This window comes from Spinacia oleracea, chromosome 5 (assembly GCF_020520425.1).
Source record: "Spinacia oleracea cultivar Varoflay chromosome 5, BTI_SOV_V1, whole genome shotgun sequence".
Lineage (NCBI taxonomy): Eukaryota > Viridiplantae > Streptophyta > Magnoliopsida > Caryophyllales > Amaranthaceae > Spinacia > Spinacia oleracea.
The window spans coordinates 38,074,157-38,089,241 of NC_079491.1; the positions used below are offsets into that span (position 1 = coordinate 38,074,157).

At 36.8% G+C, this 15,085-nt stretch overlaps 1 protein-coding gene across 4 annotated transcripts; it reads right to left on the bottom strand.

Moving 5' to 3' along the window:
• Positions 1-66: 66 nt before the first annotated feature.
• On the bottom strand, positions 67-10,667 carry LOC110776441 (peptidyl-prolyl cis-trans isomerase FKBP16-4, chloroplastic). Of its 4 annotated transcripts, XR_008921132.1 has the most exons (10): positions 10,328-10,661; positions 3,968-4,023; positions 3,836-3,891; positions 3,698-3,755; positions 3,177-3,251; positions 2,776-2,865; positions 2,494-2,571; positions 1,194-1,290; positions 458-498; positions 67-373 (listed from the first exon to the last, which is right to left on the bottom strand). XR_008921132.1 is itself a non-coding variant. In XM_021981001.2 (9 exons), the coding sequence occupies exons 1-9, from the start codon at positions 10,533-10,535 to the stop codon at positions 346-348; spliced, it is 690 nt and encodes a 229-aa protein (XP_021836693.1). In that variant the 5' UTR covers positions 10,536-10,655; the 3' UTR covers positions 67-345. The 4 variants fall into 4 exon arrangements, 2 of the variants coding, with proteins under 2 accessions (XP_021836693.1, XP_021836694.1); XM_021981001.2 differs by lacking the exon at positions 1,194-1,290 and having other exon boundaries at positions 10,328-10,655; XM_021981002.2 differs by lacking the exons at positions 1,194-1,290; positions 3,177-3,251 and having other exon boundaries at positions 10,328-10,659.
• Between the last annotated feature and the right edge of the window lie 4,418 nt (positions 10,668-15,085).

Genomic DNA, 15,085 nt, shown 5'->3' on the forward strand with positions numbered 1-15,085 from the left:
CCAAGCAAACTCCCGTCTTATTTCTTGCAAGGCAGTGGGAACTCCTCGAAGTAGAACAAAAAAACAACATGAAAATGATCAATGCTTATTTCTTGCAAATCTATTACTCTATCTAATCTACAAGTACTTGGGTAACACTTGCAAACTTGGAGAATAACATTTTGCGGATAGACATTACAAATGTTGGCTTGATATTACTCTGACATCGCTTGATATATTTGAAGATTATACAAGGATAAACTGACAAAAAATGTTGGATAGTTGAGAAGAATCTTCATCCGCAAGAAACAATATTTGCAGTCAAAGAAATTGAACAATAGTTGTCCATACACGAATAGGATCATATCATCCTTCCACGAGCTTTACTGGAGACCTGCAGTAGCAAATTAACAGTAAAACCAATTAGGGAGCTTTTACTGTTAAGAATCAAAGGTTGTTCGACAATACAATGGTTTACCCGAAAGGACTTTGCTTGATTGACAATAGTTCCACGTCGAACTGCAGACAAGTAGAAAAGAACGTTATGGACAAAATAAATTTCTACTAAAAATCAAGAAATTGAAGATTTACTGGTGGGTTGAATAAATATGTAAGTAGAGTTATCGACAAATCATTTTGTTCAACCCTCAGTTTATTTTACCAATCAATATAACACAATCATGGACAATAACATACCGGACTTCTCCCTGATCTAGTTAAAATCATTACCAACAATAAGAGGTTATGTCAAGGACTCGGTATAACTCAATCAGAGTCTATCCAGTTCCTCGGGATAAAGCTGCATATAAAAATCCCCTTAGAAATCTACCCAAAGTGATTTGGGGTAGTCAATCTGCAGTTTGCAGATAGTCAAATTTGTTATGGAATCTGACATTCATGCAAAAATGGGGTGGATAGGTAGTGGTCTTCTGTATTCCTACGGGTGGACTTGTTATTCTAGGTCACAAATTGTTGAGCAGATCTTTTTCAGCTTTTTATCAGTGTAGCATGGCTCTCTTAAGCATCATTGTTCTTTTTTGTTTTCTAAATAATCCGGAGGGGGCAGAGAGGACTTAAAACTAGCAATTTCACATTCTGTTACACTTGTATAGGCAAATTATAGAAAATCAGGAAGTATAAGATTTTAGAATGACCAAAGAAAGCAAAATGGATCACGGGAATGTTAATGTCTAGTTGGAAGATCCATAACATACTTGAGTTATGACTGGTATGCCCGTGCCAGACACTATTATGCGGATATGAAGCAGTGGAGGTTTACTGCTGACTTGTTCCAATATGTGCCCTATTTTTCTACAGACAATTTCATGAAGATTTGTGAGAGCCAATGATGTTCTTTGTGTCTAGTAATATCATCAGAAACTCGTGGACACGATTGAATGAAGCATAACGTTTATTCACGTCACCTCATGGTTCAGAACATCAAGCAATAACATCAAAAGTTAAACATCTAACACTTAACCTATGTTACTCCGACTCTTCATTTTACCTCAAGTATCCGTGTCGGACCCTCGACACTCCGACATGGGTACGGACACTCCGACACTTCATTTTTGACTTAAAACCTGGAAAATTTTCACAATTTAGCCGAGTGGGACACTTGGACATGTACCCGTGTCCGACACTAGTACCCGAGTCCAAGTAACATAGCACTTAACTGTAAATTGTGAGTATTATAGCTATATCTATCCAGGTTATCCTCTTTCCCAAATTGCCACCAAGATTTGCAACTCAAGTTATGGCTACTTGAGCTCCAGCCTTGTAAGCCGTAGGTAACCTTTTTTTTTATTGACATATACACAAGTTATGGCTTCATCACAAGTGGAGAAGCTTAAAAATGGTACAGATCTTAAGCATGAACTAATTGTGCACCGTCAGTTTGGAAATGGCAATGATAATTTACCCTACAAAAAAATTAGTTTTAAACAGCTATATGATCTGCATCTCAAAAACCCAAACAGACACTAACTTAAAAGAGGCTTTTCTCACTCATTGGCGACCAACATTATAAGATATATAATTAGGACGGTATATCTTAAAATACGCAAATGAAATTCAAGACTCTGTGTGTTAATTAGGACGGTATTTTTTGTGTAGGATTCTGCCTTGAAATAAAGATGTTTCATAATCATCAAATGCTCAGGATATGGGGGCATCAAATATCGGAGGCATCTACTTCTACCAGAATAGTATTTTGGACTAAACATTACTCATCCAGTAAACATTTTAACAGTTGGAAGAACTGGATCAGACGCTCAGAATGACAGCGCCTCAGGTGATGAATGACATCTAAGCTGAAGCCATCAAAACTTCATGTTAGATACATAATTCAGAAGTTAATCAATCATAGCCCGCATTAAAATTTAACACAAAAAACCATTTTTTTATACCACATAAAAGAAAAGCTTATTCATATACAGCAAAGTCAAATCAGTGTCGTGTTGCTTCTTACCCATTACTAGAAGTGAGAAAATTAGATGCCAGAGTGTATCGTACCTCAATTGTTGCATTTGGAGGGATTTCTTGGATTCCTTTCTTCCCATATGCTAGTTCTGGAGGAACTACCAATATTCTCTGCATTTTTAAGCAACGAGCTCTAAAATTAGCAAGGAAGAGTTATATGTTAATAAAACTTTTATTTATAATTTTATGCAAAGAAATCTGCATATTAAGCTCCACTTCTTCTGTCCGAATTTCAGCAGAAGTATCAGATGTGAAGATTTTGAATTCTCTTTTGTTGACATGCATCAATGTTAAATTAGTAACTAATGGTCTCACCTGGCCACCCACTTTCATTCCTTGAACACCAAGATCTAGCCCCTTAAGAACTGTGCCGCGTTCTGACTGGCCAACGTCAAATCCATAAGGCTGCAGATGTAATAAAACAAAATTAAAAAGCATTCAGGCATATGCATAAAAAAAAGAAATTAAACTTTCCGGCACAAGCAAGACTTTAGGAGGAACATGAAATTTCAATGCCCCAGATGCAAGAAGTACATGACCAATGCAAATTCATGTACAAAACTATAAGTACCAGATCCTAAAGATATGAAAAATCAAATACCCAAAAGTTAATGCGTGTAAAATGGGCGAGCATGTTGGCCATCCATTGAGCTCTTTTCATTTATTCTTCTAGTGAGAATTACATGTAACAGCAACTCAGCAAGGTTAGATCTTACCGTTCCTCCGCCAACTCCCATCCCTTGCCTACTAGTCATAAAAGTGATGCCCTTCCATTTAGCAACATAATGCACCTACGTACAAATTTTATATAAACGACAGAGGACAACCTGACAAAGGTTTAGATAAATTGCAAGTAGAACACCTATAATGGTAGCACACACAGGTAACACATTGAGTGAGATAGATCATCAACATGCATCACCAAAGCTTATAATAGAAAATACTTGTTGTCAAAATCGGGGGATAAAACCAGTGTAAACAGTTTCATAGTGCCTTCAAATCTATAGATGATAATTTGCATCAATTAAGCAATTACACACAATTTCCCCATTAATATACTAAGCAAACACTAGAACATGATGATTCAGAATACATTGAGGCAGAGTTGAACATTTAAGACATTTTATGTTGTATAAAATTGTAAGTTGCTAATGACATGCAATATAACTTCCTTTTCCAAGCATAACCAAGTCTACTTTTAAACAGTGACAATAAATTAAATGAGTCACAACCGTACTGCTACACGAGATCCCTTTACAGCTTCTGCCCCGCCTCCAACCTTCAAGTCATAGTACCTACAGAAAGGGTCTTTAAAAATCATAATAATAACAATAATAATAATAATGATAAAGAGATATTAGGAAGATTGACTAACTTTAGACCATTGGGAAGGGTTGTAAATTCGGTCTCAGGTATTTTTGCTCCTCTAAGCTGTGAAATAAAAAGGTCCTTAAATCCATAGTAGCAGAAAGATGCATTAGTAAAAGTATAGTTTGAGAAACCTTACAGCTCTTCTACTTGTGCTGACAGCCCCAGCCAGATCAGTGATACACAACCCACCAGCTGTATCACAGAAAATTCAGAACAGACTACACAAGGACCAAGGACTATCAAATACCAACTACTTACCAAGGATGCAGGAAACACACCCACAATGTACATGAAAGATACACAATGTATTACAAAGATACAACCAAGTATTACTCACCCAACACTGTAACTCTGTAAGAATGTCCTCTTGTTCATCTTATGCCATCCATATTGATAGAGTATAAAACTAATCTTGGGGCTTCAACCACAAGCTTAAGCTTTTGGTTGAGTTGGTCCTTTGACATCGTATCAAAGCCAACGTGACGCAAAGGTCACGGGTTCAAATCTCATCCACCCCTCCTTTCAAAGTGAAATATTTCGCGCTAGGTATGAGGAGGCCTATGCTGCATTCACACTTCAAGCCCAAAGGGCTTTCATGTGAGGGGGCGTGATAGAGTATAAAACTAATCTTGGGGCTTCAACCATAAGCTTAAGCTTTTGGTTGAGTTGGTCCTTTGACATGATAGTGTATAAAACTAATCTTGGGGATTCACCCAAAGTTTTATACTCTATCACATATAATCACTGAGATTAACTAGGAATTTCTTAGTACTCACTTCCCATACAAATTTTCACTTCTTACACTCAAACTTAGCGTTTTTCAACTGCATGTTTACAACGAATAATCGAACATATACATTCAAGACCATTACCGCCTTTTACTACCGTCTAACAAACAAGCCATTTCAGAAAAAAGAGAGCACAAGGTTACTAATAGGATTAACCACTCAAATCCAAAAACCCTTTATCGATTACTCATATGTCATTGGGTATTAACAACTGTCAATTCCTTGAATCAACAAATACCAACAGATTGTACAAATTCTCAGCTAAATTTACAACAACATTGTTAAGCTTATGAGCATTGTATTACTCAGCCTTGAGCATAAGATCATTTCGTGCAAAACAAGTAATGCACATGAGCTGCCATGATGGCACATTCTGTTATTGTAGCTCCCTTATTTCTAGGAGTTTAGTTGTAACAGTTTTAGTAGCTTCTAGAATTAGTTTAAGCTATAAAAGGCAAGCACCATTGTAATAATCATTATTCAGTTTTCATCAATTAAGAAAAGCATAAAATTCTCTCTTCCTGTTGTTTCTCTTTCCAGATTTTGTCATGGTATCAGAGCAGAATCAAAGATTCTTGGCTCATTTTTTCTGAAATTCCGCAAAATTCTTTCTGATTTCTTCAAAAATTGCTTTCTGTTCTTCCTGATTCCACAATTTGTTGCACTGATTTTCTGGTGTTAGTAGCAACTTCGTAGTTAAAACTCCAAATTTCTCTCTATATTCCTGATCTTCTGATTCTTAATCCAAGAGTTACTTCTGAAAATGGCTGTTGAAGATTTTGATTCAAGTGCAGAAACCTCAAGACGAAATTCTGTACTACCTCCTAATCAAGATCCTGCAAGTATCTACTATATTCATCCATCAGATGAAAATTCAACTCAGTTGGTTACATTCAAGTTTAATGGTGAAGGATTTGCTAGCTGGAAGAGGTCAATGCTGCTGGCATTGTCAGCAAAGAATAAGATTGGTTTCATTGATGGAAGCTACATCAAACCTGATCCTGGTTCAATGGAGAGTAAGGCTTGGGAAAGGTGTAATGACTTGGTGTGTTCTTTAATCCTAGGTAATCTGGATGATAGGATAGCTAAGAGTGTGATGTTTCTGAAATCAGCTAGAGATGTTTGGACTGATTTAGAAGACAGGTTTGGTTTTGCATCTTTGGCGCAGATTTATTCTCTTGAACAAAAGCTAGCTGAGATCACTCAAGGAGATAAGAATATTTCAGAGTTTTTCACTGAAATTAAATCTGTTTGGGTTGCAATTGAGGAAGCTAATCCTCTGCCATATTGCACATGTAACAACTACACTTGTAATGTCACTAAGAAGTTTTTTTTGAGGCAACAGGAAAGGATGGTGATGCAATTTATGATGAAGCTTAATGATCAGTTTGCTACTATCAGAGGAAATGTATTGATGGTGCCTACTTTGCCTAAAGTATCTGAGGCATACAGATTGTTTGCTCAAGAAGAAAGACACAAAGAAATCTCACAGTCTAACAAACAAGTAGAGACACTGGCTTTTGCAGCTGAGAAGAGACGTTTTGGAGGAGATCATTGGAATAACAACAACAACAAAACATTCAAAACACAACACACTGGTGGTGGTTTTCAAACTGGAAACACAAACAGATATGGAAGAACAGGTTCTAGCTATTTTTGCACACACTGCCAAGTGCAAGGACACAGTGTGGATAGATGTTTCAAGATTCATGGTTATCCACCAGGTTTCAAAGGTTCCAGAGATTCTAAAGTAGTTGCACTCTCATCTGGCACTAATTCTGATGTTTGTGTTGAAACATAGACTGTGACTGCTCCCACAATAACAACTGAACAGTACCAGCAACTCTTGGATATGATGTCTAAACAGCAACAACAAACCTCTGGAAATCAGACTAATCTTGCTTTGATGGCAGGTATATGCTTACTATCACAAACTAATTCTAAGTGGTTGTTAGATAGTGGTGCATCTGACCATTTCTGTCATGATTTGTCCCAATTCACTACTTGCAAACCAGTTGACATACAAAACACTTTTATAACCATACCAGATGGAAGTAGAATCCCTGTGACTCATGTTGGTTCTGTGGTTCTAAATCCTGACATAACTCTACAGAATGTTTTATATGTTCCAAACTTCAAGTACAACCTTATATCTGTCCACAAATTGTGTCAAGATCTGAAGTGTGAAATTCGATTTACTCATGATCAGTGTTTTGTTTGGTGTCAGAAAGGGAACTTGATTCCTCTTGGTGAAGTGAAATCAGGTCTTTACAATGTGGGAGAATTGCAGCAGAAGAAACAAGTATTGTTTGTAATGCAGTTTGTTCTAGTTCTGTAGACAATGCTAAACTTTGGCATTTAAGATTAGGACATTTGCCTTTTAGTCAATTGAAGTTAATAAATCCTAAGTGTGAGGTGACTACTTGTATACAGGATACAATTTGTCAAGTATGTCCTGCAGCTAAACAAACTAGAGTTAGCTTCCCTCACAGTAGTATTAAGACTGTTGCTCCTTTTGAGTTGATTCACCTTGATGTATGGGGTCCTCACTCTGTTAAAACACCTTCTGGATGTAATCAATTCTTGACAATTGTAGATGATTACAGCAGATTTACTTGGATACATTTGTTGAAAAATAAGAGTGATTCTGTTATTGTCATGACTGATTTTCTTAATATGGTTCAGACACAGTTTGGAGTCATGGTTAAATGCATTAGGTCTGATAATGCTAAAGAGTTGTGTGAAGGGGAAATGAAGAAACTATGTCTAAAGTTTGGAATTATGAATCAAACTAGCTGCAGTTATACACCACAACAAAAATGGGGTGGTAGAAAGGAAACACAAGCACCTTTTAGAGACAGCAAGAGCTTTGTACATTCAATCTAAAGTACCAGCTAGGTTTTGGGGTGAATGTGTGTTATGTGCTGCATATCTGATCAATAGGATGCCATTGCAGTCAATCAATCTTGATACCCCACATTTCAGATTATACAAGAAAACCATGGATTTGTCTCACCTAAGAACATTTGGATGTCTGTATTATGTATCTACAACCAAAGTAGGGAGAACTAAACTGAATCACAGAGCTACACCATGTGTTTTCTTAGGATACTCCACTTCTCAGAAAGAATACAAGGTTCTAGAACTTGATACAAACAAATTTTTTGTGTCAAGGGATGTTCACTTTCATGAAAAACATTTTCCCTTCCACATTTATCACAAACACAGTTCTTCTGATCATCCCTATATCCATGCCATTTATCTACCTGCTGTCACATCACCTGTAATCTTTGATACACCAGATTTTTCTTCCCCAGAAACCACATTTCCCTCACCTAACTCACCTTCACCTAACTCATCTTCTACTATCCAGGAACATAGCAACTCACCAGACACCATATTTCCTTCACCACACTCAACACCTACATACATTCAACCTTCTTCTCCATCTAGTTCAAACAATGATGATTTTCATCCCTCATCTAGTCCCACTGATGTTCCTTCTCCACCTGATTCTCACAGACAAGATACTACTGAGAATGCTTCTACAATTCCACCACCTAGACAGTCCACAAGAACACACAGAAAACCATCATACCTAGATTCATACCAATGTTATTCATCTGTACTAAATCCAGAATCCATCATTTCTCCACAGTACACTCAACATTGGTGCAATCTGGTTTCTTTTGACACTTTTCCTGCAGAATTTCAGGCTCTTTTGTCACAACTTTGTGATATCACAGAGCCTTTATCCTATGATGAAGCTGTACAGCATCCACTGTGGGTGGAAGCTATGCAAAAGGAACTCAATGCACTTGATCATAACTTGACATGGGAACTGGTAAAGTTACCTAAAGGGAAAAAGGCATTAGGGTGCAAGTGGGTATTCAAAGTCAAGTTGAAGTCAACAGGGGCCCTGGAAAGATGTAAAGCAAGACTTGTTGCAAAGGGGTTCAACCAGAAATATGGGATAGATTATGAAGAGACCTTCAGTCCAGTGGTTAAAATGACAACTGTGAGATGCTTGATTGCTGTTGCAGCAAGCAGAAATTGGCCTCTCTATCAGCTAGATGTTAATAATGCATTTCTCCATGGAGATTTGAAAGAAGAGGTGTACATGCAAGTTCCTGAAGGTGTTGACAATCCTGATAATAAAGTGTGCAAGCTACTCAAATCCATTTATGGCTTAAAACAAGCTTCAAGACAATGGCATGAGAAACTTCTGACTGCTCTTGAAACACAGGGTTTTATTCAATCCAAGCATGATTACAATCTGTTTATTCATAGAGAACATGGTCATATCAGCATTGCAGCAGTTTACGTTGATGATATCATCCTTACTGGTACAGATCCCAACAAGCTTGCTGCATTGAAAACCTATTTGCACCAGGAATTTAGCATCAAGGATTTGGGGAAACTTAACTACTTTCTAGGGATTGAAGTTGGCTATTCAACTGAAGGGATCATCCTTAGTCAAAAGAAGTTTACCAAAGAGTTGCTCAGTGATTGTGGTTTTGACATCACAAAGAAGGCCATAACACCACTTCCAGTGAATGTGAAGTTGACATTATCTGATGGGGAGTTGTATTCTGACACAGAAAAAATACAGATCATTGGTTGGGAAACTTAACTTTCTAACCCACACCAGACCTGATTTGTCCTTTGCAGTTCAGTTACTAAGCCAGTTTCTACAACACCCTAGAGTACCTCACATTACAGCCTTACATCATACATTAAGGTATCTAGCTCACACTGCAGGGCAAGGAATATTGTTGAAAGCTTCAGACAGTATCAGCTTACAAGATTTTTCAGACTCAGATTGGGCTTCATGTCCAGATTCTAGAAGGTCCATCACTGGTTATGTGTTACTCTTAGGAGGATCACCAGTCTCATGGAAGTCTAAGAAACAAAATACAGTCTCAAAGTCATCTGCAGAAGCAGAATACAGGGCAATGCTGCAGCATCAGCTGAAGTAACTTGGTTGGTTAATTTATTAGAAGATATGGGAGTCATCAATCTCAAACCTATTAGTCTCCACTGTGATAATCAGTCAGCCTTGCTTATTGCTAGAAACCCAGTTTTTCATGAAAGAACAAAACATATTGAGATTGATTGTCATTTTACACGTGACAAAGTGTTGGAAGGGCTACTACATCTTGCATACTTGCCTACTGAAAATCAGCTAGCAGATGTGTTTACTAAACCACTTTCTTCTGCACAGTTTCAACAACTACTGTCCAAGATTGGAACATGTGATGTTCCATCTTGAGGGGGACTGTTAAGCTTATGAGCATTGTATTACTCAGCCTTGAGCATAAGATCATTTCGTGCAAAACAAGTAATGCACATGAGCTGCCATGCTGGCACATTCTGTTATTGTAGCTCCCTTATTTCTAGGAGTTTAGTTGTAACAGTTTTAGTAGCTTCTAGAATTAGTTTAAGCTATAAAAGGCAAGCACCATTGTAATAATCATTATTCAGTTTTCATCAATTAAGAAAAGCATAAAATTCTCTCTTCCTGTTGTTTCTCTTTCCAGATTTTGTCAAACATCAACAAATAAATGCAAAATTAAAAGGTTATAAATTGCATCAACGAGCATTTATTTATATCAAAGGTAACGCCAACCGAAATTGACACAGAAATGAATGAATGAAAAATCAACGAAATTCCAAAAAGGGGGAATTCAGAAAAACTAAAAACAAACCTGCTATGAGTAAACAACTCATGAATGCCCTTCTTCCATCATTAGTCAAAGATAATGTTGTTGGTTTTGCAGGATCTTTTGATGATGATGAAGATGAGCAACTGCAATTTAATAACGTCAAATTTCTAGTATTGGGTATCAAGTTTCTACTAAAAGTGGATTTGTAGAGAAATTGGGAATGGTAGTGAGAGAAGAGGGTGAGTTCCATGATTCAGTTGGAGTTGGAGTTGGAGTTGGAGTTGGACTTGGAGACTTGAAGTTGCAGTTAGGATTTATCCAGGACCAGGATTTCCTTATTGAAAACGGGGGGTTTTGGTTGAACGAGGAAGAGATTAATTACTTGTTAATTGTTATGGCCCACATTCTAAAGTTAGAATGTTTCTTCGTATGAGTTATTTATGACTTATGAGCTCCACATGTCCGTCTGAGAATCTATAAAACTGAACTACATTAAATCTACCTAGTTCTTTGACCCGTTCGATGAACTGTAATACCCCGACAATTCCCTTTTTCTAAAACAACCCTTTTATAAATATAACTATAGGGAATTACCAAAGTATTATCGCCCGTGTGAAAACGTAACGGCTTATTCAGAATTTTGCAGCGGAAAACATAAAATTAACTTTAGGTTTATAATAATCGATTACATAGTTAATCCCAAAACCAATCAACGAAAATAAGATCAACTAACAAGTTTAAAGTCCAATTAAACAAACCCAAGTCAACTTAGCAAATCAAAACTAAATACAAGCTCTCTATTCCCGATCCCAATGATGCAACATCTTCAAACTTTATTGATCCTTAGAGACTGCTCACCAAAGATTGGGTCATCACAGGATCAATAAGGCATAGCCATGATCAACATGCACAAGCAAAAGCACGTAATCAGCAAAGCTGAGTACTACATATTAAATCAATAATAATCCTAACATGATTCTATTAAACGAACAACCCTAACATGATACTAATGAACATAATTAAGGGCAGACAAAACATGATAATTTGACGACCATACTTGACTAGACTAGGCTAGACTTATAACAATAATATTATTTTAGTTGAAATAGACAATGGACCGAGTTGTCCATCCAGAAGTCTTCACTAAGGAAGACGAGGTACGGGCGCGACTCCGTAACCTCAGTGACCTGCGATATCGAGGAACGTTTTAATAAAAATAGAACACGGTGATCAATCCGGTCCCGGAAAAGGCCATGGGCTACCACCATGAACCCCAACTCCTGTTTGTCCGTCACTTTAGACGTGCACAGTCTAAAGTTATTGCTACTCAGTTTCACTTTACATGATTTACAAATTGAGACTCTGTTATGACTCAACAATCACATAAGGCATACAATCCACATTCGTTTACAACTGTTTTTATCTTGGAATTAAGTAAGTGATCATAAAGGCATCAATCAAGACTCATTCCAATTTACCCAACCTTTCCTTTAACCATGATAAACCCTGTATATGGGTATAAAGTTTCAACTTACTAAACAAGGTCCACCGCCCTCATAAAGTAGTGAAAAGCTAAAAAGGGAACAATAATCAATCGATCCAAACCAACATATAGAATAATCTAGTGTTCCCAACCAACATGTTTGTATCAATCATCCATACTAACATGTTACAATTCTCATAATGCAATATAAGTTCAATATGTCCGTCCAACAGTATTAAACATGCAATTTCAACATAACCAAGTTCGTCAATAATATCAACATCACCAAGTTCAACAATAATATCAACATACCCAAGTTCATCAACAATTTCAACATGGTTTAAACAAATATCACACATTCCAAGCACACAGGTATGTACGTACCTTGTGTAAATAAACTGACAGGCCACTTTAACACTTTCAAAAGTCGCCTAAAGAGAATTCTCCGCCTAAAACAACCAACAAGTAATCCCAATCAATTTCTAATCATTGGCAACCATAATAAAGCATTCTAAATGCATCCTAAACATATTTAGAACTTTCCCCAATATCAAAACTTAAACATTTGATTTCCTAGCATCATAATCTTTGAATTAGTGATTGAAATTCGTTGAAAACATTTCGCACACGTCGTACTTTAAATTTTCAGCAATCTAAAGTAATTAAAAATTTGCTCAAAATATATTCAACATCATTAACATCATAAAAATAATAACTTTAATAATATATAATCGTTCTACCATTTTTTACAATCATAAAAACCTTGAATTTCATGCTTTAAATAATCAAAAATTAATATTTCAATGTAATTAGATAATCTGAAAATTAAATATATTATTTGAACATACTATATAAATCTGAAAATTCAATTAACTCATAAAAATCATCAATTTATTAAATCAAATCATAAATTAAATAAACAAAATAAAATCAAAATATTTAGTTTACTTAGGGTTTAAGAAATAACCAAGAAAAGAGGAGGAGGAGTGCTGGCCGGCAGCATGGGCGGCGACAGCGAGGAAACCAGGCGGCGGAGGAAGCTGGGCGGCAGAGGGAATCAGCGTCGACGGCTGTTGTGACCGGCGGTGGTGGTTGCGTTGATGGTAAAGCAAGAAAAGAATAAGGGGGGAGGATTCCACGTGAAATAGGAGAGAGACGTAGCCGACGGGGAAGCTGGGCGGCGGCGAGAATCTGGGCGGCGGAGGAGAAGGGTGGCCGATAGCAACAATGGTGGCAGCAAGGTGGTTCTCACCTACCGAAGGAGGAAAGGAGAAAAAATAAGTTAGGAGAAGAGAAAAAAAAAGGACGAGAGAACAAGAGGAGGGAGGAGGAGCTACCGACGGCGAGGACGACGGCGGTCCGGCCTGAAGTGACAGCGGCCGGCGGCTGAGGCAGAGGTGAGAGTCCACGTGAAAGTTGAAGGAAGGAGGAATTTGGAGTACGTAGTTTTATTTTTAGGTTTGTGAGTTGAGAGGGGAGAGAATAAGGTTTGGGGTTTATTTACTTGGGCTTTAGTAATTGGGCTAAGAATAGGATTGTTCGAAACCGATTAGAATGTTTTCGTTCAAATTCTTTCAAAGTATAATTCTAAAAACTATTTTTGATTGCATAAATCGTTAAAATATTTAGAATGTAATTAAATAAAATCAATTATACATTAAATATATAAATATATTAATAAAATTCATAAATTTCATTTGAATATAAATAACTATACATTAAATTATATTAATAAACTTTATAAATTTTTGGGGGATTACAATCTACCCCTCTTAAAAGAAGTTTCGTCCCGAAACTTGACACGAGAACTCACACATCTTTCAAAAGTCTTTAACTTATTCTTACTGGAGAAATACTTGTGCCACTCATGTGCACTCTTTTGTCAACTTAAAGTTGTTTGTGTTACTCAAGAACACCTTTTCTTATGCGGAGAATCTATTTATTTTGCATCAACATGTATAACTTGCTAAAAATGAGCATAAAAATGCATAAAAACACCATAAAAATAGGTAAAAAGCGCGAATTTCTATCGCATTCTACCCCCCTTAAAGAAAACGAGTTACGCCCTCGTAACTCATCTCAGGGAATAACTTTGGATATTTCTAATTCAACTAATCATGCCTCCAATGCTATATTTCCACTAAACTCGTAGCAAGTGGGATTTCTACACTTCTTTCCACACAATGCCTCAACAGGTGCTATCTGAAAGATCGCATAGTAACTATTGTTGCAAGAAATTCAATCGAATCTAGGTGGTCTTCCCAATTACCCTTAAAGTCAATAACACAGGCTCTCAACATATATTCCGTTAGTAATCTCAATTTGTCTATCGGTTGCAAGGTGGAAAGAAATACCCGTTATCAATGTCGTCCCCAAGATTCACTGGACCTTTTGCTAGAATTTTAAACTTTTATGGTCGATAAGGATCTTACATGTTTTCATATAAAGGTAATGTCTCCAAGTCTCAAAGTGAACACAATAGCAGCTAGCTTTAGGTCATTAGTAGGTTAATTAGCCTCGTAAGGTTTCAATTGACACGACAACATGTGCGGAGGTCAAACGCTCCTTTAACATCTGGAAAGCTTCTTCACATTTCTCATTCCACTCGAATTTTGACTCTTTTTTCATCAAGATTGGTCATTGTTCTTGCTATTTTCCAGAAATCTCTCACAAACCTCCTATAATAGCCAACTAGGCCCAACAAACCTTCGGTTATCAGACACATTCTTTGGAGTAGGTTACTCACTCACAGCTTGAATCTTAGCAGGATCTACAGAGACTCCTTCTGCTCAACTTTTCTTTTTACCGAACCTCATCACGCCTTTCATGGATGCATAACTTTTGGGCTTAACTCTTAGCTCTTTCCACCAATTCATATAATTCCTTCCATCTTTTCGAGACACAAATGATTTCTAACAATCCTGGACCATTCAAATCCTCTCTTAAATTTGTCATAGTTTTCAATCAATTTAGTCCTAAAACCCTTTTTTTCGTCGGTGTCAATCTACACACATGACTTCAAGATTTGTATACTTCATTTAATAAAACTATATTCTTTCTAAGCGTACCCAAAATAATCCTCAAGTGTTTGTCTTGCTCTTTCTCATTCCTTGAATAAATCAGGATATCATCAATAATATAATAACGAACTTAATTCGGAATTCGTGGAAAATCTTATTCATCAAATCCATAATTATGGCAGGTGCATTGGTTAACCCAAAAGGCATTACTGTAAACTCATAATGACCATAACGAGTCCTAAATGCAGTCTTAGGTATGTCTTTCTCAGCTACTCTCAACTGGTGATACCTCAAACA